Genomic DNA, 24,833 nt, shown 5'->3' with positions numbered 1-24,833 from the left:
CATATACCGCACGTATTAATATTTATAGTGGTGTCACCCACGATATTAACCTAGCCGGCATGACGCAAGAGTAACGTAGGCGTCCCCAAATTACTTAAGAGGGAAAAATAATATTCTTAAAGAGGACTTAAAATATATTCTCATGACATCCCTCTTGCTCGAGTTTACAATTGCCCTCAATTGCAGGTTTGCTGGGTTTGAAAAGAACGAAGGATCTCAGGATAAGCTCGGAAAAATTTCTCGGGCATCCATTTTGCATCTTCTTGAGGATGGTTTTTGAATGTTAAAAGATATTTGATGTATTGGTTTCCAGTTCTTGTTGTTGTCGTCTCTTGATCAATAATAGCATCAGGAACTAAGACTTCTTCCTCTCCTTCAACAAGAGGTGGTTCCTCATAAATTGGGTGAGAAGGAAGTGTTCCTCGAAAGGGTTTCAAGAGATTAATATGGAAAGAGTTGTGGATATTCCAATTAGATGGCAACTCTAGTCTACAGGCCACATCGTTAATCTTTTTAATAATTTTAAATGGTCCATAGTATCTAGGTGCAAGTTTAACTGCAGGGAATTTTTCCACACTCTTTAATCATCTCTTCTCAATTCTTAAAAGTACATAATCACCTTCTTGGAATGAAAAATCTTTACGTTTCCTATTTGCTTGAAATGTATACTTCTCTTGAGCTCTTCCAATACAATCACGCACTTCAGATAAAATGCGATCAAAGTCTCGAGTATATTGGTCAGCAGCTTCAATCTTATGGGAGAGTCTAGTAGCCGGAATAGGCAAAGCTCTACCATAGATAATCTCAAATGGTGCTCGACCAGTAGTAGCAGAACGAGGAGTATTATTATAAGCAAATTGGAGTAGATGTATGTACTTATCCCATGAACTAGGTTGCTGGGAAACATAGGCTCTAAGCATATCCAAGATAGTGCTATTCGTGACTTTGGTCTGTCCATTTGATTCAGGATGAAAAGCCGTAGAAAAATCTAACTTAGTGCCTAAGTTTGAGAAAAGAGCAATCCAAAAGTGACTACAAAATTTGGAATCTCTATCAGAAACTATCACTTTGGGTAGACCATGATGAACAAAGATTTGCTTGACAAATATGGTCGCAGCTTGCTGAGAAGTCAGTGTCTTTTTACATGGAATGAAATAGGCTTGCTTACTAAACCTGTCCACTATTGTCCAAATCATGTCATGATGACTGGAAGTAGTAGGAAAGCCTGTAATGAAGTCCATAGACACTTGTTCCCATGGTCGGTCTGGAATGGGTAAAGGCATAAGCAATCCCAAAGCTTTGCCTTTGTAGCTTTTAATTGCTTGACAAATGTTACAATTAGCTACAAATTTTGCTACATCATTTTTCAAATGAGGCCAAAAGAATTCTCGAGAAACTAGTTGAAGTGTTGCGGAAACTCCTCTATGTCCCATGAATGGTGGTTGGTGCATCTCTTCCAAGACAAGTTGTCTATAGGGTTGAGTAACACATAATCTTTTCTCAAAGAAAAGATAACCATCATTATGAGAATAATTTCCTTGAGGTGTCCAATTGTTTTCATGCAATTTGATCCATATCTCAGAAAAATCTGGATCTACTTCATAAGTTTCTTTCATAAGTACAAATGGTTCACTTTCAATAGCGGAAATGTTGTTGATATGAGGTCTTCTACTTAAGCATCGGCAACAACATTTTCCTTTCCAGGTTGGTATTGAATCATGGGTTGGAAACTTTGTATGAAAGACGCCCATTTGATGTGCCTATCTGAAATAAGGGGTTGCGAAAGCAAATGCCTAATGCTTTGTTGATCAGTCTTGATAAGAAATTTTGAACCCATTAGGTAATGCTTCCAAATCTTCAAGGCATGCACAACTGCTGCTAATTCCTTGTCATATGTACTATAATTTATTTCAGCAGGTTTTAGCTTTCGACTTTCATAGGCAATAGGATGGTTGTCTTGCATAAGCACAGCACCAAAACCTTTGCCACTAACATCAGTTACTACCACAAAGAATGGTCTTTGAAAGTCAGGTAGTGTAAGAACTGGTGCATGAGTTAATGCATCCTTGAGTGCTAGAAAAGATTTATCTTGACTTTCGGTCCAATGGAAAAATGTAGTTTTCTTGAGAAGTTCCGTCAAAGGATGTGTAATATAAGCGAAATTCTTGACAAACTTCCTATAGTAACTACATAGACCTAGAAAAGATCTAAGGTCATGAATGTCTCGAGGTGTAGGCCAAGAGGCTATACACTCAATCTTCTTAGGATCCACACGGATTCCTTCAGCTGACACTATATGGCCTAAGTATTCAATCTCTTTTTGAAAGAAAGAACTCTTTTCAGGATTGACATACAATTCATTTTCTCTCAAAAGGTTAAACACTTGCTCCAAGTGTTGCTCTTGACGATTCTCGTTGAAAACAAGAATATCATCAAAGAACACCACAACAAAGCTTTGAAACTTTAGGAAAATGCGATTCATCATACGACTGAATGTAGGTGGAGCATTGGTCAAACCAAATGGCATAACGAAAAACTCATAATGGCCAGTCTGGGTTCTAAATGCAATCTTGAATATGTCTGACTCAGTCATGCGTACTTGATGATAACCAGACTTTAAGTCAATCTTGCTATAGACCTTTGAACCTCTAAGCTTATCAAGTAAGTCATCTACCCTAGGGATAGGATATCTGTTCTTGACAGTGATTTTGTTCAATGCTCGGTAGTCAACACACATTCGGAAAGTTCCATTCTTCTTCTTAACAAGAAGGACTGGAGCTCCAAAGGGTGAACTACTAGGTCTAATAAGGCCTCTTTCTAACAAATCCTCGATTTGTTTTTGGATTTCTTTTTGCTCTAAATTGTTGACTCTATAAGGGGCTTTACAAGGTGGAGAGTTGCCTGGCAATAAGTCAATACTATGGTCTTCAGGCCTAGACTTAGGTAATCCTGGAGGTAAATCTTCCATAAAACAATCCCTGAATTTGGAGATATAAGGATCAAGTTTTGGACTTTTGGATGTGTTGAACTCAGCGTTAAGCTGGTTAACCCAAACCATATAAGTCTTCTCCTTTTTCCTAAGAGCTCGCTTTGCTTGAGTATGACTCAATAAAGGGCTCGTCTCTCCTTTGACTAGACATTGGAGGAAAATATTTTCATTGTCCTTCCTTACACAAATGCTATATGTATCATAGTCTATAATAGGGTTGTACATATGTCTCCAAGGCATACCCAATATTACATCTACGCCTTGTAAAGGTGCAACTAAGAAATCCCTTTTTTCTGTTAAGGAATTGATGCTTAAAGTTAAACCTTTCACCTCTTGCATGCAATTATACTTGGTTTCAGTAAATGCAGCTTTAACTCTATAATGTGTAGGTGAAGGTTGAATGTTTAAAGCTCTAATTGCCTTTTCAGAAATAAAGTCATGAGTGCTACCATCATCATGCAAAACAATAACTTCATGCTCATTAATTTTTCCTTTTATTTTGAGTAGCGAATGAGCTTGAGGCTTACCTTCTGCTTCTGAATAGTCGGGGTCAGAGTTACCCTCTTGCTTGAGCGATTCTTCTTCATTGTCGTCTCCTTCAAGCATATTGACTCGTGCCGCAGGTGTCTGATTCTTTGCACGATCTAGGCAATTTGGTGCTATATGTCCTTCTTTATGACATCGAAAACATTTGATTAGAGGACCTTTGGGCTTGCCACCATTGACTTTCTTTGAATTTAATTCGCCTTTGACCATCTCCTTGCCTTTGTCAAACCCTGGCTTATGAAAATTTCGTGAAGCATGAAAAGGTTTAGAAAAAGGTTTAGAGTGGTTACTCTCAAATGACTTGGCCTCTCTAGAAAAACCATTTTTGCGTTCGGAATTTGTTGCCAAAGATATAGCTGTAGAAAGTGAATGAGGTTTAAACATATTCACATCGGCCCTAATTGTAGACTTAAGGCCCGAAATGAATTTCCTCTTTTGGTCCTTCTCATTGACTTTCTCCACAACCTGTACTTGTAGTAATGTATTCCAAAACTTCTCCACATACTGAGATATGCTTTCTTTTTCAAGTTGATGCAATGTATCCCATTGATACCTAGCTTTAGATTTAAATTGTGAAGGTAAGAAATGCTTTTTCACTAGCCTTTGAAACCTTTTCCCTGAATCCGGTTTGTCACATCCTTGCTTGATGATGCTCCACCATAAAGCTGCGCTATCCACCATGTGATTAGCCGCACATTTGATCTTGTCCTTCTCGAAAAATTTCTCCCCCGAAAAGTAGTCATCCAATTGACTAAGCCATGCCAAAAGGACTCAAGCATCTTTCTTGCCATCATAATTTTGAAATGAAAAAGCTTTACGACGACTGATTTTAGAATCTTTCCGTGAATTTTGTGCTTGAAGTGTAGCATTGACAACTCTTTGGATGGTGTCGTCTTCGTCATCATAAGATGACAAAGAGTCACGCTTACGCCTTCGACTCGTGAGCTGTCGCTCCAATTCAATTCGCATCTCTCTCTCTTCTACAATTTGTTGTTTGAAAATTTACCATAGTGCTCATGCAAACAATGTAAATAAGTAAAATTGATATTATTTGATGTATGTAAATAAAGCAAATGGTTGTACTTATCTCAATTCTCCCGCAATTCGATTTGTGTTGAAACTGAACAAAGACTTTGGTTCAATGGTTGGGTCGAATTCCCTTTGTTTCACACAAGTCCCGAGCAATTCCGAGTGTTTTAGGAGACTTGGGCTAGTCGAAATACTGAAGAAATAATTTTCTACACCTTGAACACTGCTCAAACAATTCTGAAAACTTGGCCAAACCTCTGTAATATTTTTTTGAGAATTTTTAGAATTTTTTAGAAATTATTTTGGAATTTTTTGGCATTCATTTGGCCTTTTTAAGCCTCTTTGAGCCCTGAAAATTCAATTTTCAGCACCCAAAAATCTGAAAATTACAATTCTTTGGAATTTCTCTTGAAATAGGAAAATAGGTAGTGTGAAAACTCCAAAAGTTGATGTGACATGCATTGGGCTTGGAAAAAGTGGAATTTAATTAAGCTTTTAATTTAGCTTAATTAACTTTGTTAAGCTCTTTTGTGAGCTTATGAATTGGAAAGCAAACGGCATTGATTCCCGCCCGTTAGGCTGCGTTTTGGCGCATCATCGCTTGCTTGATTTTGATCAATTTACAAAGCTCTTTGCTCACAAAACATGCAGACCATCAATTATAGGATTTTGGCAGCTTGAATCTTTGCAAAATCTGAGCAAACCACATGGGGTTTTTGGCTATGGGGAATCCATCTGTACGGTCAGATCTGAAATTCATGAAGCTTTGAGCAAAACCACTTTTTGATAAAGAAGAATGGTTTTGGGAAGAGGTAAGTGGGTTTGAGAAGTAGAGCTAGTTTGAGAATTTGAATTTTTGGTTAAAGACCACAAACCCTTCTTTTGCCCACTGATTAAAAGCCTGCAACTTTCTTGAGAGTTGTGTTGATGAAGAGCTTTCCCACCTTTCCACAAATCTCTTAGCCCAAGCTCTGATACCACTGAAAACAGAATCGTTCTCTAGGATAGCTTGTGGAACACTTGAGAAATTCAACACATAAATTCAACCATGAAAACACATGCTTTGCAGGTTTCAACAAAATCAAATAAATTGAACAAAAGCATAACAAACATAATACTTAGCTCAAAGACACATGTTGGGTGCAATCTTCCCCCCCCCCCCCCCTTGTGCGTGGCCTTCCCCCCACACAAGAGTATTTTTATTAGCTTCCATAAAAAATAGGCCATAGCCCCCAATAAATATACAAAGTGTGCTTTTAGAGAGCACAACACTCTTCCACAACAAAAATAGAGTGTCCCAAAAATTGGGGCTAGGGTAAAGCCTTTAGGCTTTAATAAATTCAACATTATAAATGTATTTTTTCCAATGTATCAAAATGGAAAAATCAACTACTAAGGTTACAAGCTATGCTTGTAAAAATAAATATGATGCGCATAAGAAACATTCTCCTCAACATTATTCATCAATCCTCGTAATCTTCATCACCTGAAAATATAAGCCCAATTAATAATTAAATTAATCCCACAAATATTAAACAGGCACAAACCATTACCAACTCATGACTACTAGGCGTAAGTATCCCAGGAATCACCCTGCCATACAAACCTAACTGAAATAATCATAGACGGCCCCAAGCATACGTCATATACTGCACGTATTAATATTTATAGTGGTGTCACCCACGATATTAACCTAGCCGGCATGACGCAAAAGTAACGTAGGCATCCCCAAATTACTCAAGAGGGGAAAATAATATTCTTAAAGAGGACTTAAAATATATTCTCATGACATCTGCTACCTCGTCGATGTATAAGCCAAAGAGTGTCGGAGAGAGAGGGCAGCCCTGCTTCACACTAATGGTGCTGGCAATCATATCTGATAGTCCCCCTGGGCATCTAACTCGTCCAAACACTTGCTCATATAATCTGTAAATCCCCCACATCATGTTGGGGGGTATGCCCAGTGTCTGTAAGCGGTGGAAGAGGCGCTCTCTCGGGACTGTGTCGAAGGCTTTGCGGAAGTCCACAAAACAGCAATAGAGTCTCTGTCTCCGTGCCTGAGTTTGGTCAATCAGGCATCTCAGGGTAAAAATGTGATCAATAGTAGAGAAGGCTCGCCGAAAACCTGCCTGACCAGGGGCACGAAGCCCCTCCCTCTTAGCGTGTGTGCTCAATTCTGCCTCCAGGATAGCCCCATAGAGTTTGGCCAAGGTATGACCAATCATGATAGTCCTGTAATTATCGGGGTCCAACATGTCCCCAGCTTTGTGGATCGGTACAATAGTGTGCATCGTCCACTCAGCCGGGAAACATTCTACCAGAGCCCTGTTAAAGAGGTAAGCAATAAAAGGAGAGAGTGTGTCAGCTGCATAAATGAAATGCTCACCCTGTAAGCCAGTGTGATCCTCAGCTCTCCCATGTTGGAATCTATGTATAGCTCGAGATACCATATCGGTAGTAAAGAAAACCGATGAGGTCGGTGGAGTCTCGATGGGGCGAGGGATGAGTGGCTGGTGCGGAACATCATAAAGCCCTTCTGCATAACTCTGCCAGTGTTGAGGATCAGTAATCGGGGTGGGGGGGCATGGCTCTCTGAGTCGTCGCCAAGCAGTGGCTGCATCTTTGCTCATGAGCATGTGGTAGATGTCCCAGTATTGAGTCTCCTCATATGTGCGTCGCTTACAGCGTGTAAGAGACCGCATCTGTCTACTGGCCTGCTGCTGTGTTATTTCCCCTTTCGCTATCTGGGCTTGGAGATGTCGATGAAGCTCTCTGCACTCATTATCATACCATCTATTATGGGGCATGTCCCCGGATCTAGGTGGCTTCCCTATCTGGAGATGGTGTGGAAAGCTGTGGCTAGCTGCTGTGTGCAGTATGTGTGAAAGCTGGGCCGTCAGTACATCGATGGGTGCTGTAGGGTCCATACCAAAGAGGCCATCATGTACTTTTGAATCATAAACATCTGCAAGCTCCCGAGTAAAGTGGAAGATTGTACGAGATGCCTGAGTGGTCGGGGGTGGCAGATCAAGAGAGCTCCTAAGAGAAAAAGCCAAATAAGTATGGTCCGCACCAATGGGGCATGTCGGGATAGTGAAAGAGTCTATCAGGTCTGTGCTCTCCCGCGAGCCCAATATGTAGTCCACAGTGCTGCTGCCTCCTGATGATGGGAAACATGTGAGTCTTCCCCCGATTTTGGCCATGTTGTGACATCCCGTTATAAATAACGAGATAATGTCTAGCTCCCAGGTCCAGAAGGTGTTGCCCATAACCTGTACTGTCTGGCCCACTGTCCTCCTCTGACATACTCGTGGTCCCTGCATCTACATCGTCTAGTGCCTGTAGGATGAGGGGATCTGTGAAGTCGAATGATTCACACTGTCAATTCTGTGTGTGTGCATTGAAGTCCCCTATCAGGAGAACCTCCCCCATGGTCGAATAGTGTAGGATATCTGCGGATAGAGTGGCGTATGGAGACTCACTAGGAAGGGCCCCTCTCTCCTCTCCTCCTCCAATCTGGTCCTCTATGTGACCTGTGTTGAATCTCGACCCCTTCGACAGGAAGTAGCATATTGCCAAGTAAACTGTTCTCACCTCTGAGAGCTGTAGGCTAATCCACATGTAGCGTGCCTCTAGGTCTCTCGACACCACCCTGATACGCTAGTGTAGTGCTCATTTGAATAGTATAGCGATCCCACCTGAGCCTCTGGAAGTGCCCGGTCACATCCCTTGTCTATACACTGATTCCCACTGTTACCCTGCTACCCGTGGTAAGCCTCTCTCTGGGCTTTCATGTGTCTCTGTCAGAAACATGATGTCCCGGTTCTCCATAACCTCCTCTAGTCTACCTGGATGTGTCCATAGAGCCCCATTGCAGTTCCAAACTGCTGCATATATCTCCTTGTGCTTCTTGATAATTTCCTATGTCCCATAGGCCATATGGTGCTATGCCACCATCTTGCCCTCTATGTATACATGGCCGTCTCCGAAATGTGCCTTTTTCCCTTCAGCACGTGCTGCTTTAATTTGTGGCAAAACCCTATTTTTCACCAAAAAAGGTTTTGATAAGAGGTAAATTTGAGAACGTTGTAACTTTGAGTCTTTATTTTGTATTTAAACGTGTATTTTGTTTTGATTAAGAAAAGTTGTAATTTTTTGTCTTTATTTTGTATTTAAACATGTATATTTCTTTGAAAAATTAAATAAATAAGGAAAACGGTTCTTATCGCTCTAATGCTTATAAGTTTTTGCTTAAAAAATGCTTGTTCCTGCCAAAGGGAGGATGACAGGAAGAAGGACCCATCTCTATCCTTACGTCCATGAGTAACAATTGGCTTATCCTCCTAACTCCTAGGACCTCATCCACAAGGCAACTACCTCAAGACCCTTAGGAGTTCTTTCGACACTAGCAACCAAGGGTGACCAGGACTAGCCCCATGTACTTGTTGCTGATCAAAAGATGTTGGTCTTGGTATAAGTTCCTATACATGAAGAGCATGGGCCCATTCTACTTTTCATTCTTTTGATGGGCCAAATCCTTAAACCACAATGGAGATGTGGCTATGAATGAAAAACTTTAATGATAAATACTACATCAAGGTCCCAGATCTAGCAACAGTAGTTATAATCTTTCACTTCTTAAAGCTGATCCTCCTTCTCGTCAAGAAGGTGTCGAAGAGAGGACCAATGGGCTCAACTCAAAAGCTTGGTCTTCAATCTAAACAATGGCCCTTGCTTTTGCCAGCAAATCAAATACTACGACATAGTCAAATACTTCCATGGCATCGTATCACCTTCGAGGATACAAGGATACTATGACACAACCAAATACTTCCATGGCATTGTATCACCTTCGAGGATATGTCGGACACAAGGTTCTGCAAGAGCTTCACCACCATAATGAAATGAATGGGTGTGATGGCTTTCCCGCAAGCCATTTATCAACTTTTTTCATGAGATTGGCAGCATTTTCGACACGTGTGGTTGGTGATGCGAGGACAGGGTCATTGTTTCGATTAACATGGCCTCGCCTCTACTTTTGTAAGGTGCTTAACCATCGTACCTTCTTATAGTAAAAGCTTATCTTTTGTAAGATGACGCTTCACCATCTTACCTTTTAAAACGAAAGCTTATCAAGATGACGCTTCACCATCTTACCTTTTTAAACGAAAGCTTATCTTTTGTAAGGCGATGCTTAATCATATAAAGCGGCCTTACTGTTTGCTTAACGCCAAATAGAGGAAGTCTATGACTTCATGTATACACATGTTTAGGCTAGAAATAGAGCACCATGGACTTAAGTCATAGGCGGCTAAGTGTGAACACTGGCCATTTGCATCTAAGATAATTAGTGAAAATAACACTATTGTTATACCAAAGTGAACATTGGCCGCTTATGTATAAGATAATTATTGAGAATATCACTATTGCTATACCAAACTTTTATAAATTCATAATTTTTTCTCATGGACCCCCATTTACCCCCCCCCCCTTCCCCTTCGTGCTCTCGCATAACATGCATAGGGGCAAATTCCTACCAAGAGTCCATTCTCACGCCAAAGCGAACTACTATGCCTTAGGCATAGTTAACTAATTTTTTTGACAATATCATGGAATCCATTTGATAATTGTGGGCTTGAATAAGGGCAAACTATGCCTCTCTATGAGACTTGGCCTCTTTTGGAAACGAAAGCTTATCTTTTGTAAGGTGATGCTTAATCATATAAAGCGGCCTTACTGTTTGCTTAACGCCAAATAGAGGAAGTCTATGACTTCATGTATACACATGTTTAGGCTAGAAATAGAGCACCATGGATAGGCGGCTAAGTGTGAACACTGGCCATTTGCATATAAGATAATTAGTGAAAACAACACTATTGTTATACCAAAGTGAACATTGGCCACTTATGTATAAGATAATTAGTGAGAATATCACTATTGCTATACCAAACTTTTATAAGTTCATAATTTTTTCTCATGGACCCCCATTTACCCCCCCTTCCCCTTTGTGCTCTCGCATAACACACATAGGGGCAAATTCCTACCAAGAGTCCATTCTCACGCCAAAGCGAACTACTATGCCTTAGGCATAGTTAACTAATTTTTTTGACAATATCATGGAACCCATTTGATAATTGTGGGCTTGAATAAGGGCAAACTATGCCTCTCTATGAGACAAGCAAGGAAGAATGAGGGCATAGCTACCTTGGTGCCACTAGTGTGGTCGTCTCGTGACACGTGTGCAAGTTTAGAGAAGGGGAGAATATCAAATCATGGCCATGGATAGAACTTGTCGAGTTTGTGAATGGAATGTGGAGAATTGAAAGTTACAATCCACGTGAATAAGCTCTAACCCTAACCAAGCATTTTCTATATAAGAAAAAGGTGTTAGTTTACCATGGCTATAAAAAAACCTAAGACTCAAAAACTTGTGTGTGGGGAAACCGAAGGCTCCTTGCACAATTCTGCTCTCTTTTTTCTCTCACAGAGTATTAAGCTCCCGCCATCTTATTCTTTTTGCTGTTGCAAAGGTTGGCTCCCTGTCTTCTTTGCGGAGGCCAGTGTCTTTCTTTGGGGGTTTTCTGTGTGCTTGTTGCGATGGATGGCCGACGACAGCATCATGCGGTGCATGCCCCTTTGCAATCGCAGCAATTCCCCCCTCTCCTGCACCCGCAGGCGGGCGGGCAGCCCCCCCGTCAGCCCCTCCCCCTGCCGCATTCACATTTGGGATTGGGTCCCCGCCCGTCTCCCTTCTCCGGCCCTGCCCATCCCTTAGCAGGCCAGAAACGCAACAGTATGGCCCTTCACCATCGTTCTGCAGGTATGCCCTCCGTCCCTCAAACCCTAATTTTTCATGTTCTTGTTGCCTTCTGGTTTCGGCCCTTATGGCTTTGCAGTGATGGGATTCCGCTTTCTGATGGCAGCAGAAGGTGCAGGCTTCGCAAAGCTCTTCGTTGGTTCTCTTCCTCGAAACATCTCAGAAGATGAGGTACCCTGCATTTCCAGGCTTCTCCTCTCGTGTTTTCTTTTGTGCTCTGTTCCCAATCAAACATATATAGATGCTGGAAAAGTCGGTTTCACTGATTTAGGGTTTTGGAGTGTGATGAATGACTTGCAGCCCCCCTTAATTCTCATTGCACCAAGATAATTTAGAATGTCATACGCTTGGTGCCATCAAAGACTCATGACATCAGCTCTAGGATGTCGTTGACATCGAAATGAAATTGTTGAAACTTTTTTTTAATAAGGTTGGTGGACAGCTATGCATCTAGAGTCTGTCAGAGCCAAGGCTTCTAGATCATCAAATTTGCACCTCTCTTTTGTGTTTGGCTAGCACACACGTGGTAGATATTAGATTTGGGAACCTATTGTTTATATTCATATTTTGGCAGTATAAACTAGTTTAGGCCTTCTTGGTCTTCTCTGTTGTGCATTTTGCCAAAGTTGGATTAGTATTACTTTGAGTTTTGCTTAGCGTTATCCAGATCATGCTTCCATAGGCATGCCACACCTTCAAACTTCTTCAATCAAGTTTATGCTTTCGCCATATGGCCTACTTCAACTAGTTGAAAAGAATTGTCAAGCTTGAAGGATGTCTCTGCTCCTTGTAGAGAAGGGAGTGGATGCTTACACCTGGATGGTATCATCTCTCAGTTACATTGCCTACCCCTTACCTTTGTAAGGGTATAAGGCTTGGTGTTTTTGATGGCTTGAAAGTGCGAGTAGATTTGCAACACAGCAAACATGGGTGGAAAACGACAAGGAAAAGGTGATTTTAGGCATGTTCCTGGATTTATCTAGGTATATAATTCAGCCGTATTAGCGGACACGCAGATTTCACATTGTGAAGTTTTCGTCCGAGCTGCGGCCAGTTGATATTGTGCTAATTCTTTCTATCTTTAGCGGTGCATTTACCCTATCAACTACTTATTTGTTGTACTAATTCTTTCTATTTGCTACTTCCCTTAGTGCTAGGCTTCATTATGGCCGAGTCTTCCGTGCATCTCCGGAGGTTTGACAGAAACTCAGTACGAAGGCCTTTGTGTGAATATATGCTCGTGTGCGTGTGCGTGTGCGTGTCTGTGGAGTGCGTGTGTGAGAGCATATCTTGATACAGAGTTCTACACCCACTATTGGGCATTGATGACGTTGGTGGGGATGTCGTAGTATCTAGTCGATACTATGCATAATGGAGTTGATAGTTATATAGTCTTGTGGGTTGACTACCATGAGTATATAACATGCACGTTCCTAAAAGGTGATTTGGGGCATGTTCTTGGATTCATCTAGGTATATAACAATGTCAAGAAGATGTACCTGTTGGACGTTTGGTGTGGTCTATGTACAAGGCTATATTGTGAGTACTAGTAGAATGGGTGGGTTTAATGTATTTAACGGCCACTTGCTCATTGTCTCAAAATGTTATTGGAAAGAGAAAAACTGATGCACCTTTGTGTGGAGTTGGCTTTAGGCTACCTAGCTACTAACAAATTGTTCTTTAACTCCTCTTTCAAAAATCAAACCATTGACCTTAGGTTAGTAAGTTGTTGATTCGCTTCTATAACATCAGGGCAAGGTTTACTTGCCATGGTCTTGATTTAGGGTTTTGTGTGGAGAAGGAGCGACACTTGTACCTATGTGCCAAGGTTTTCAAAGATAGAAAAGAGTGCAACAGAATTACACATGCAGTGCACATGAGTCCTAAACGACTGTCTATATTATGCACAAGAAAGAAGTAACACAACAGAAATTCAAGCACAAATAAAGGCCGAGAGTGAAGACGTCAACTTGCCTCCCAACTCTGTTGAAGATCTCCTTCGCTAGACCACACACTAGGAGAAATGCTATGTAGTGAGACTAGCATTGAGTAAATGCAGAGGATTATGATGATATTCGAGTATACGTATGTATAGGTATGGCTTGTTTTAATTGCTCATGATTGGCAATAATGTTCACGTGTGGCTTGATTGGCCTTGATATGTCTGCATGTTGCCTAGCTGTCCATATTGCTGCCCGCCTTGTCGTGCGCACGTCTCTGTTGGCCGATCTCTCATAGGTTGTCTTGCGCATGTTTTCTTGTTGGCCGACTTGCTACAGGCTCCAAGAAATCGGCGTACTTTCAAAGACATACCCATTGGCATATTCTCCCAAGTGACATGTCCTGCTATGGTGCTTGCAGAAACTCTGCCTAATGCAAACAAGTGAGGAAAGTCCTCCTTTACTGGCTCCGAAACTGAAGCAATTGCCATTGAAGCCAAAGATTCTCCATGTTACGTCACGATAGGCCTAGGAACGTTGACTAACCCAGGTTAGGGTTAGGGCTTAGCAAGGGCGTCGGGACTAGGAGGGTTCACACGTGGGCTAAGGGCGCTAGTAGCAAGATGAGGTATAGATTAATTAAGAGCTTAAATTAATAGACTAGGGCTAATAATGGCTAGAAGCTTATAAATAAAGTAAGGGCCAATAATAGCCAGTTTATTACTATATAAGTGACCTTGGGGACACTTATGAGTTATTGAGGTATCCACGTGGTTGGTAGGAGGGCTACCAAGGGCATGCACAACCTCATGTCCATGGATGGGACGCTAGGTTGGTCTGTTGGTACAAGAAGGCTCGTGGGCAATTAGACCTTAGGCTAGGGGGCAATTAGATCTTAGGCTCGTGGGCAATTAGACCTTAGGCTAGGGGGTCAGTTTGGAGGACTCTGGTTGGGTGGTGAGTCGCTAGCCACAATCTATTGCGGTCATGCAATGTGCACAATGTTGAGTATATGAAGGTTTCTGTTATAGGTTAGATGATGTTCGGGGCACAGTCTTTAGAGATCCTACATTGGTATCAAAGCGTCGATTTGACAAGTGCTAGAACTCAAGGCATGGAGGATGTCCAAGACAACACCCTTATGTGGCTGTTTTGGCATGAAAGCCATGGTTTCTCCGCATGGATGTGCAAGGAAGCAAGAAAGGAGAAATCCCTCGTGCAGAAGGTGAAAAGGAAACCCTTATATAGGCTAGACAACAGCTTGTATTGATTTTTGTCAAAGGATTGTCCTTGCATGCTTGCAAGACGGTAGGTAGTGGTTAGTCCAGCTACATTCAACCGCATGATGATGCGTGTTTTCTGGGAATTAATTGAAAAGTGTGTTCATATTTTTGGACGACATATTGGTATTTTCAGCTACGGTTGAGCAACATGACATTGATGTGGAGAAAGTCCTGAAGTTGCTGGAAAGCAACGAGCTCTACGTCAATGAGAAGAAGTTGGAATTTTATTTATTCCAGGTTCATTACTTTGGATATATAATTAGTGTAGAAGGCATTCGACTTGATCCGGCTGAGGTGACAGAGATTGTCAATTGGGAAGTACCTTAGACAGCTTATGACATCAGATCCTTTGTGGGTATATGCCAGGCATACTCCACCCACATAGACAAGTTTTATGACCTCTCGGCGTATCTCACTGATTTGCTAAAGGGTGTCAAGACAAGAAGGCAACGGATTCGAACGACTCCACGAGCGTTGGAGGCATTCAAGAATCTCAAGGTGGCTTTATCAGAAGCGCCTTGTTTAGCACTTACCTTGTGGAACGAGCCATTTCAGGTGATCACTGATGCGATTAACATCGCAATTAGTGGTGTATTACAACAGAATGGTCATCGAGTAGCTCACATGTCTCGTAAGTTACTGTCCGCCGCAGAGAAGAATTACTACTGGATTAGACAATGCCAAGTGCACAGTGGAGTGACCAATAACACCGCTGAAGCCCGATATTCTATCAATTTGGTGGTATGATTGAGTACCTTCTAGGAAAGTCTAATCCAATGGCTTATGCTTTGAGCAGGAAGGGACAAGTGACTTCGATTCAGACCACTAGACTCGACCTTGTTGGTACGGGACTAGACGACATGAAGCACACGTACGTAGATTCCGAGGAATTTGGTACAAAGTGGGAACATGCATTGGATGCCACAGGACCATGCCACTTTTTGATACACGATGGTTGGCTTTCTACAAAGGCCGACCATGTGTCATGACGATGTTTAGGGTAGCTCTTCTCCATGATGCCATTACTGGTGGTCATAGGGGCATGAATTCGACTTTGGAGAAATTGGAACGGCAATATTATTGGCCAAAGATGAGGCGAGATGTGTTTTCATATGTACAACACTGTGATATTTTTCAAAAGGTGAAAGCTCCTCGTGGAAAGAAGATAGGGTTGTTACAGCCCTTGCCAATTCCTGAGGGACCTTTCCAAGATATTTCGATGGACTTTGTCACGAATCTCTCCCAGTTCGAGTAAGCGTAATACTCAGTGCTTAACTATAGTTGATAGATTTAGCAAATTTGTTATGCTTATTCCATGTAGGGCCAATGTGAACGCCGAGGATGTTGCCCAGTTGTTCATTCGGCATTGGTACTCGATTGGCAGGATTCCCAGGGCCATAGTGTCAAACCAAGATGCTAAGTTTACCAGTCATTTTTGGAGGGCATTGTTTGATAACTTCGGTACTAAATTAAATTTTTCCAGTGCATTTCATCCACAGACGGACGACCAGAGAGAGATCTACAACCAGTTGGCCTTTGATATGCTGAAGTGTTATGTCCACGATCAGCAAGGTAAGTGGGAATCATATTTGCCTTTAGTTCAAGTTATTTTGAATGATTCTTTTGCTTCAGCTATTGGCAGGACTCCATATGAGACAACGTTTGGAAGACCATTCTAGTCGCTATTGACTAGGACCTCGTCTGCAGTACCTAAAGTGAACAGAGTGATGGAGTCTTACCAGGAGATTTTAGAGTCAGTAAAGACAGGTTGGCTAAAGCGCAAGAGGCCTACACTCGACAAGCCATGAAGTTTTTGGAAGGAGATTGGGTTTATCTTTGGATTAAGAAGCAAAGGTTGAAGCAGGTGGGCAAGCGATGTCCAAAGTTGTCCTTCAAGAGCTGCGGACCTTTTCCCATCCAGAGAAAGATTAATGAGGTTTCAATGAAGTTGAAGCTACCTCCGAGTTGGACTATGCATGATGTGTTTCACGTTAGTTGGTTAAAGCCATATGCAGGTTCGATCCCTTCAGAAGTTATAGACGAGACGGAACCAAATATTATTGATGAAGCTGAAGTTATGGTTCCAGAACATATCCTTTTGCACCGTTTCAAGCATGGCTCAGGCCGAAGGCAAAGACAGTTCCTCACGAAGTTTCAGGACCGAGGGACCCACGAAGTGGTATGGCTTGACAAAGAGTTTTCGATGACTATCTGACGTTATTGACGGATTATTTGGAGGCTATGCAGCTTTGTTAAGCAGAAGGGGATGTCACGTGCATCCCGCACTTGGATGCCATGTAGACATATCTGCACAGAAGGTGCAGGACCTATGATGGAAAACTAGTCCCATGTGAGTCCAGTCCGGGACGAGTCCGCCAGGGTTCCATTCCAGTCGTCCGAGGTCAGGTGTACATTGTCCTGCACATGCGTCCAAGGTCAGGTGTGCATTGTCTTGCACATGAAACAGTGCCAGTCCGCGCTGTGAGTCTCCCTTTGGAATGATGTCAGTGGTTCTGGGTATCTGGTATGATACTGGATGCTAGATCACTGAGTAGACAGTTAGGGTTTGCATATAGGAAAGGGGCTAGTCCATAGGGCTACCCCAAGGACAGATGTGGGCATGGGGAAGGTGTAGAACCACCCTTATAGGGGCCAAGAAGGCCTTGGTTGTACCCACCAGCCATGGGATGGCCATGGAAGGGCCCTAGGACAGCCCTAGGGCTCCTGGACAGGCTGCCGACGGTACACAGCCCTAGAGGGCTGTAAGCCAGGTATGGGGCAGCCCACACAGGCTGCCCAGCAGCGAGGCGCCTGATGGCCAGCAGTGATTTTGGGTCATGCGCTGATTTTTACAGCATTTAATGCTGAATATTCCAGTCGTGAAGCAACTTTTAGACAGCCGACTGCTTTAAAACCAGCCGACTGGCTTCCCTGAAGGGTATAAATGCCCAAGACATAAAGCAGTTCATTTATCTCATCATTCACCAAGTGCTGAAGCTGAACAAAGGGCTAGGACAGCCAAGGACAAGCTAAGGCAGAAGGGGTGAAGGATTGAAGGTCAAGGGCAGAGATCTATCTCAGCCAAGAAGGTTCAGGTTCAGTCTTTTATTTTCAGTTTTGCATCATTCTAATAAAAGCAAATACACCATTCGTGGTGGGGGCCCTACAGAGGGTATTCGGGACCCAATACTGTGTCCTCTTCTCCCTCCCTCCCTCTCTCTCTCTCTCTCTCTCTCTCTCTCTCTCTATTTTTTTGCACATCTATATTCAGTTTTGTGCGTTAATTTTGTCGCGACAAGTGTGCTGTTTTTCTGAGCATTGAAGTTACCGATCTCCCCCAAAGCTTCCGCATGTTACACACTTGGCATGTATACATGCTTCTTGTCAATTTAGGGCATACCCAATCTTTGGCCTTTGGGGGCTGGGCTATTTAAACAACCATCATTGGTGAACCTTAAGCATAATGTTTTGGGAAGTTGGACTTTGTTTTAAGAAATCAAGGAAGCGTGTAGAAGTGGTACGTCTTGCGGTTTGAGTAGGGGGGAAACTTGTCCTTTGGACAACCTGTTTTATTATGCTTGGCATCTCAATCTATGCTTTGGGCTATAGAAAGGATGCTAACATTGATTCTCTATTGTTTAAATGGAGGGTGGTTCAGCAATCCAAAATGTTCCTGTTATGAAGATTCAGAAGCATACTTTAAGTAGGGAATGAAAAAGTCTGTATTTGATGCTTTAAAAGAAATCGGTAGTGTTTTGGATTAAAAGACATATGGTCCTCTGAAAATGACATGAAGACTGTTCGGAAGGTGGCAATAATCTGTTGCATACTGCACAACATGTGCATTGACCTAACAGTGCTTAATAGCATGGCCAATGTGGTGAATGGCTTTAAAAACAATGATGACAAATGTGTTGACAATGTGGCAGATTTTGCAGCTCCTTAGAATGACACTGCCAGTAAGAAGTTGAAGGCTTACATTGAGGAGATGTTCCTTGTGATGATAGCTTATCATATGTACGATCAGCTGCTTGCAACGCTGTTCGGCTTATTATTTCTCATAATCTACATGTGTTCACCTTCTATAGCTTGTCGTAGCTCATCCCACAACTTTTCACCAATTATATATACTTTATCCCTGTCTTTGATTCAAAATACTATGATTTGTTAATCATATCATATTTGACCTGATATGTTGGACCTGTGCAGTGTAGAACGCTAGTGTATCATGTATTTTCTTTAGGTGCTGATGCCGCATATGGCTAGTGTTTGGTGTCTTGGCTATTCTGTTCTCTTTATAAATCAGCATTGTGGAGAGTTTTTTGTTGTTTATCTTATGTGTCAATGTCATAACTTACGTGGCATAAGTCCTTATCTAGCTTCATTTTGTAAAATGGTTTGTTGGTGACCGGAAATGATGTATGGCTTTTATGTTTAGGGTAAAGTGTTGAGCCTATATTTTTTCTTTTGGGGTTATGCCATCGGTACTGAAGAACATAAGTATGTTGATCTTGATTATTGCTGTGGGTCCCGGTCCATGGACTATCATCCTCGATGATTATACATTTGTTCTCTTTATATGTTGATCTCACAAGTCAAGCTTTTGATAATGTCTATCTATTTGAGTTGATCTTGTTGGCTGTAGACATGGATTGCGTTGATGAAAATGGCTCTCATTCTCTCTGTATGTGCATTATTTTATAATTGACGATGATGTCCCACAGTCTGTCAGGTGATGGCTGCAGATGTGGGTCATGGTGATTACAAATGGCTGTTTTATCATCTTTGTTGATGTTCACCTCGTAGGCTTATCAAAAGTTCACTAAATGATTGTTGATATAGTAGACTGCTGCCATCATTCTCGATGTCTTAATAAAATAAATTTGTAATTGTATTTCTTAGCATCGATTAATATTTTACAAATGTTAATCATAATTGTTGATATCATAGTTGATCCAATCATTGATGTTCTATGGACTCTGGAATATCCTTGTGCGTCTTCAAAAAAAAGAGCAATGCCTGTAACAAGACCATTTTCGTACCTGAAGATGATTTCAGATGCTGCTCAAAATCATTGTTTTCTCTTTTTATGTGAGCTTGATAGGGTGTTATCCTTGTCAACTATCTTACATGGTTTATTTATGGTTCATTCTCGTCATGAGACTCTACATTGTTATGTGGATTTCTTCACATGTTGGTTCACTTATAGTTCCATATTGGTCATGGATCTCTACTGTTGAGTGTTCTATGAGTTTGCATTGTCGATGATCTATCACTATCTGTTCTAGATCATCTTTGCATGCTAATTGATTCAGCACTTAAATTCTGTGATCTGATGTTCTATGAACATGCATGGTTGGTCAGATGGCTAATTGATTCAGTACTTGAATGGTGATCTTGTCGACAAAATATAGCTTCTGTTGGACCTTCCATTGTCCAAATAATGATGTTGTCTTTAGAGAGCATAATCAGGGTTAGTGTCATTCATCTGGGCATATTTTTTTATTAACATACAGCCTTGAACAGTGATGGTGTTTCTTTTTTGGCAAACCATAATAGGCCTCTAGTTTTTGAAGCACTCTCTTTTTTGATGGGGGAGTTTAAAATTGAATAGAGTTGTTAACCTCTTGTTATCAGCAAGACCTAGAATTGTGGAGCTTTCTTACTCACGGCACAGAGCGTCATATGAGTATTGCTCCTTTTCACGTGATGTTCGCAGATGGCTTTGTAACTTTTTCAGGCTTCTAAGGTGTTGCACGGCCATCATCATTGTCTGAGTTCACAGTTTCACTCTTATGTCTTTCATTCTCATTATGTTTTGTTCAGGGTTCAGGGGATGCCCTACACATCTCCCAATGCATATTCTGATTGGTCTCATAGGCCATTTCACCCTGCCCCACACACCAAAAAACCCCCCCTTTTTGGTTCGTTCCTGTTTAAAGAGTCTTATGCAGGTTGTGCCATGCATTCTTGATTATATAGTTGGGGTCTTAAAGGTGGTGTCTTCAGTTTTTTTTGGATTTTTTGTGTATCTATGATGGTGGTTATTTCAATCAAGCCAGAGATTTTTAATATTAATTTTTGAAGCTGTGCTATGGTCTTGTAGGGGGCTAATTGCGTAAAGTGTTTAACCTCATATTTAAGACAATCTTTTGCTACGGTATTGTAGGGAGTTAATCGCGTCTAAAGTGTCTGCACCTTAATATTTAAGACAATCTTTTGCTAGTCTCTATCATTGTCTTCTTTCTTTTGGAATGGCTAAATCCTTTTACTCAATCCTGTTTTGTGTTGACAGGTACGTGGACTGTTTGGAGAATATGGGAATGTTGTAGAGGTGGTTTTTCTGAAAGATAAAAAGACAGGGTTGCCTCAAGGTATGACTGCTTAAGCCATTTTTTCAAGTGGTAACACCTTCTGTTTCATATAGTAAAGGTTTGTTTTGTGGAGGACACCCTTTTAGGGGGGTTAACCTTCAATGGCATTTGCAAGGGTTATTTAATTGTTTCTGGTTAATGCCAATTTTATTTACAAGGATTACTTTTTGAGGCACAGATCTCATTGAGTTAAAAATTGATAAGGCAATGGAATACTGAAACAAAAAGGTGATGGTTTTATCTTTGGTGTTGCACTGCCTACAAGACTCTTTCTGGTGTGAGCCCCTATCCTAGACAGGAACTGCACCACTTATGAATCCTACCTTCTTAGGATTCTTCATAACCTGTCAATGCCTACTGCGAACAGAGTTTTTTCTCTAAACCGGTAATTATAATTGCTAAAGCACAATCGGGGATTGAGAGGGAGTGATTATTTGTTATCTATGTCAATTGTAGCTGGTGGTCAGATTTTTTTGTCATTGAAACTTTAAAGAGTGCTGGAGATACGGTGGATGTTTTTTGTCAAAATATGAGTGGTGTGCATCCTTGGTTCTTTAGCAATGGCTGAATCAAGCTTGTTGTGATTATCTATTCTCTCTGCAAACTAAACATGATGGCCAGATGATGTTGATCTTGAATTTAATAATTGCTGGAGCTATGGCTGATGCTTCTGTTAAATATGAATGGTACTGTCTAACAGCATCCTTTATTGTGGCATGGGAATCCTTGCAATGGATGAATGCGGCTTGTTGTGAATTATGTCAAGATGGGAGGTGCCATGTAGAATGCTTTGGATTATATTAAAGTTTTTCCTTTGAGAGGCATACTGAACCTTCACCTGAGATTGATAGTTTACTCTCATGATGCACATGACAATGTGAATGGCATGCATCTCTATATATTAAGTGCAAACTCATGGCAGTCTTATTCATTGTCTAGCATTGGTGAAGCCAAGCTGATTTGAGGGGGGGTGTATGCTCGCTCAATTTATTTGTAACAGATACATGCATGACCAAGAGCCATCATGCACAAAGCTGCTGCCATTGTTCTCAGGGATTGCTTAGGCTACCTGCTTGACTTGGTGTGGAGGAGATGCGAATTGCAGCATTTCAGTGTGCAGACGTGGCCCTTGGTCAGAGGTTGGAAGGTGCCAGGTAGGGCGCCTCATATACCATCATACAGCTCTTTTGAAAAACGAGACTTCTCATTTAACCGATTACTGTGATGCTTGTGGCTCACATGGTCTGGACATCTGAATTATCGATGATCATAGACATGGTTGTCTACTTTACTTTGAAGATGTTGAGAACATAGTGAATTCTCATGATTTAACTATAATCCATATTGCCAGGCCTTACCTTTGTAGTTAGAATGCTGGGATTTTTGATATTTTACACCTTCAACAGTGGTTTCGTTCAGGTCCAGGTAAAAAGAAGGAACTGAAGGTGAGGGGTCCCTGCTTAATATAAAGAAGACTAGAATTGATCAGAGCCCAGCATGTGATGTATTTATCTTTAGTAGCTTTCTTGTGGGGCAACTTATTGCAACTCTTCGTTATGCTGCCCAGGCTGTTGCTTCGTCAAATATGAAACTGTCGTGGAAGCTGAGAGGGCTATTCGAGCATTGGACAACCAGCGAACCTTACAAGGGGTAGGGCTTGAACTGGAAGCGACACACAAACATCACCTCATGTGAACTGCTCTTTTCTATGAGAATGACTATATGCTGTTGACCACGTGGTGGAAACAACTATTTTTTTGAGTTAAATTTATTTTCCAATGCTTTTGGTGGGCCTTATTGTTGATGCTTTTAAGCAGGGATCAGCACCTTTGCAAGTCAAGTTTGCAGATGGTGAACGTGATCATCCAGGTAATATGGACTGTTGCTTAAGGGATCTCAATGTTACGTGTTACGGCCCATCTAGAACTAGTTAATTCGTATTTGCTCTTGGGATTTTGGCCATTTCAGGTGATTTTGTGTGTTTGGTTAAAAGTATAAATGCCCATTTCTTGCGATGCATTTGTTGGTAGGCCCACTTGAGCACAAGTTGTTTGTGGGATCACTCAGCAAGCAGGCAACTGAGCAAGAAATTGAAGAGGTATCCAATTTCATGCATTCTTAGCATTAGTATTGAGAAGTGGGATGTGTATATGATTTGTGTTTTCCTGTTCATTCAATTGGTAATTCGAGGACCGCTCTACTATGGTGGAGTTGTCCTCTATCTTCAGAAGTTCTCAAACTCTGTAAATGCATGGAATTCATAAAGGGTTTATGCTGTTTTTGATAGTTTGTTAATTAAGTTTTCCCCTTTCTTGGAAATACATTCTTTATAAAACCAACAAAAGTTTTATCTGTGAAAACATGAGCCTTTGATAAGTTAATTGACTGTAAAGATCCAGCCTACGTATGATATATATATATATTTGGTAAGAAGGAACGTAGATGCTGTTAGCCTTGTTTTGAGAGTATTATATTTATAGATGGTGTGCTGCTGCTGCAGCCCGGCAAAAATTGAACCCAAGATCTCCATTTGAGACTTCAATGCCCTACCAAGTGAGCTACAGACCATGGACAACTGCTGTAAGCCTTTAAGCTGATGCCACTTCAGTCAAGAATGAGTTTGCTTCACTGCTAAGACGTGCTCATATTACATAGAGTGTTAAGTGCCCAGGCAAGGCACCCATAGATGGGACACCCTTCGCACATAAAATTAGGTCAAAAAGGGCTGGCCAACTTGAACCCAACTTGCAGTGGCTTTGCTATGTAAACAGGGATTTGGTTCCTCATTTGTTCATCTCATCTCATGCTTTCTGGAGCACACAATCATGAGCAACCATCTGAGGGCTGATTGAAGGTGCTGGAAACAAACCTGCAACAAGGCGTTGGGCTGAGCATTGGGATCTAACAGCAGGCTGTAATATCATGTTGTACTTGGATCTCAAATTTTCTTGTACATAATATAATATACACTAGTTTAGGTAGTTATGTGCTGCTATTTGGCTGTTCTATCTTCTTTGTTTTTTCACTTGCACATTAGGTATAAGTTTACCACTTGCCAAATGCCCAGCCACGGGAATAGTGTAAAGCCCCCATAGGATCACCTGACACACAAGCTAAACACACAAGGTTAGTACATATAGAAGGGTGCAGGCAAATTCACCTCCCACCGTAGATTCCATCAGGAATCTCCCCTCAAGCCAGGGGCTAGGGTTCCACTCCCCACAGGTCAAGCCAGTCAGCCCTGGCATTCCATACCACTGATGGGATGCCAGGCTGACTACGTCCCCGTCCTCTGAGAGAAGGTTTGTGAAAGGAATAGTTAGATTCGAATAATCCTTCACTGACTTTTTAAGAAAGACAATATGCCTGAAGTTGCTTCACTGTTCGAGGAACTGGCCATCTCAGAAGGATCGGAGACCTTGGTGGGTTTTCTTCTCTTTCTTCGGATTGGAATCACCCGATGCTTGGGTTTGATTTTTATTCTGTAAAGCATTCCCAACGTTTACGTTGGGATCCCTGCTCGAAACTGCGTGGAGTGTGAGATTTCTGAGAGACTTGCTAGCCATGGTAAAATACCCCCCAAACTTTGGTTTTAGAGGTAAAAAAACACCCATGTGCTTTCCCACTGTAATTAATGGGGATGCCTTTAATAACAAAGGCTAGAAGGTACTAGGCCCCTTCCTTGCACCTTTTTTCCCAAAATGATGGGTTTTTTTTTTGGGGTGTTTTACCACATCAATGCTTAAAAAAAACACCCTAAAAATATCTAGGGTGCCAACCTTAGCATGTTATCTCGAATCAGCGCTGACTTCCTGCAGCCTGACTGTACGGTTCTGTACGGGGTTCCCTGTATGG

The 24,833-nt window shown here is 41.6% G+C and overlaps 2 protein-coding genes across 13 annotated transcripts in view; one reads left to right on the top strand and one right to left on the bottom strand.

Moving 5' to 3' along the window:
* Nucleotides 1–5,307: 5,307 nt before the first annotated feature.
* LOC147606273 (uncharacterized) lies at nucleotides 5,308–7,767 on the bottom strand. The gene is made up of 2 exons (XM_086792937.1): nucleotides 6,466–7,767; nucleotides 5,308–5,313 (listed from the first exon to the last, which is right to left on the bottom strand). The coding sequence occupies exons 1-2, from the start codon at nucleotides 7,765–7,767 to the stop codon at nucleotides 5,308–5,310; spliced, it is 1,308 nt and encodes a 435-aa protein (XP_086649063.1).
* A 3,193-nt stretch (nucleotides 7,768–10,960) lies between these two features.
* LOC147606272 (flowering time control protein FCA-like) overlaps nucleotides 10,961–24,833 on the top strand; it is an 85,625-nt gene continuing 71,752 nt past the window's right edge. For 4 of the 12 annotated variants that reach the window (XM_086792510.1, XM_086792512.1, XM_086792508.1 and 1 more), the window contains exons 1-6: nucleotides 10,995–11,384; nucleotides 11,491–11,552; nucleotides 20,900–20,978; nucleotides 22,546–22,628; nucleotides 22,796–22,847; nucleotides 23,009–23,076. In XM_086792510.1, coding sequence (XP_086648636.1) covers nucleotides 11,162–11,384; nucleotides 11,491–11,552; nucleotides 20,900–20,978; nucleotides 22,546–22,628; nucleotides 22,796–22,847; nucleotides 23,009–23,076 — 567 coding nt within the window. In that variant the 5' untranslated portion in view covers nucleotides 10,995–11,161. Of the gene's footprint in view, nucleotides 11,385–11,487; nucleotides 11,553–20,899; nucleotides 20,979–22,545; nucleotides 22,629–22,795; nucleotides 22,848–23,008; nucleotides 23,077–24,833 lie in introns of all 12 variants that reach the window. The other 8 variants (XM_086792507.1, XM_086792502.1, XM_086792514.1 and 5 more) reach the window with 4 other exon arrangements.

This window comes from Cibotium barometz, chromosome 58, assembly GCF_041138505.1.
Source record: "Cibotium barometz isolate CiBa-2024 chromosome 58, ASM4113850v1, whole genome shotgun sequence".
In the NCBI taxonomy this organism is placed as follows: domain Eukaryota; kingdom Viridiplantae; phylum Streptophyta; class Polypodiopsida; order Cyatheales; family Cibotiaceae; genus Cibotium; species Cibotium barometz.
This window is presented reverse-complemented; position numbering and strand designations above follow the sequence as displayed.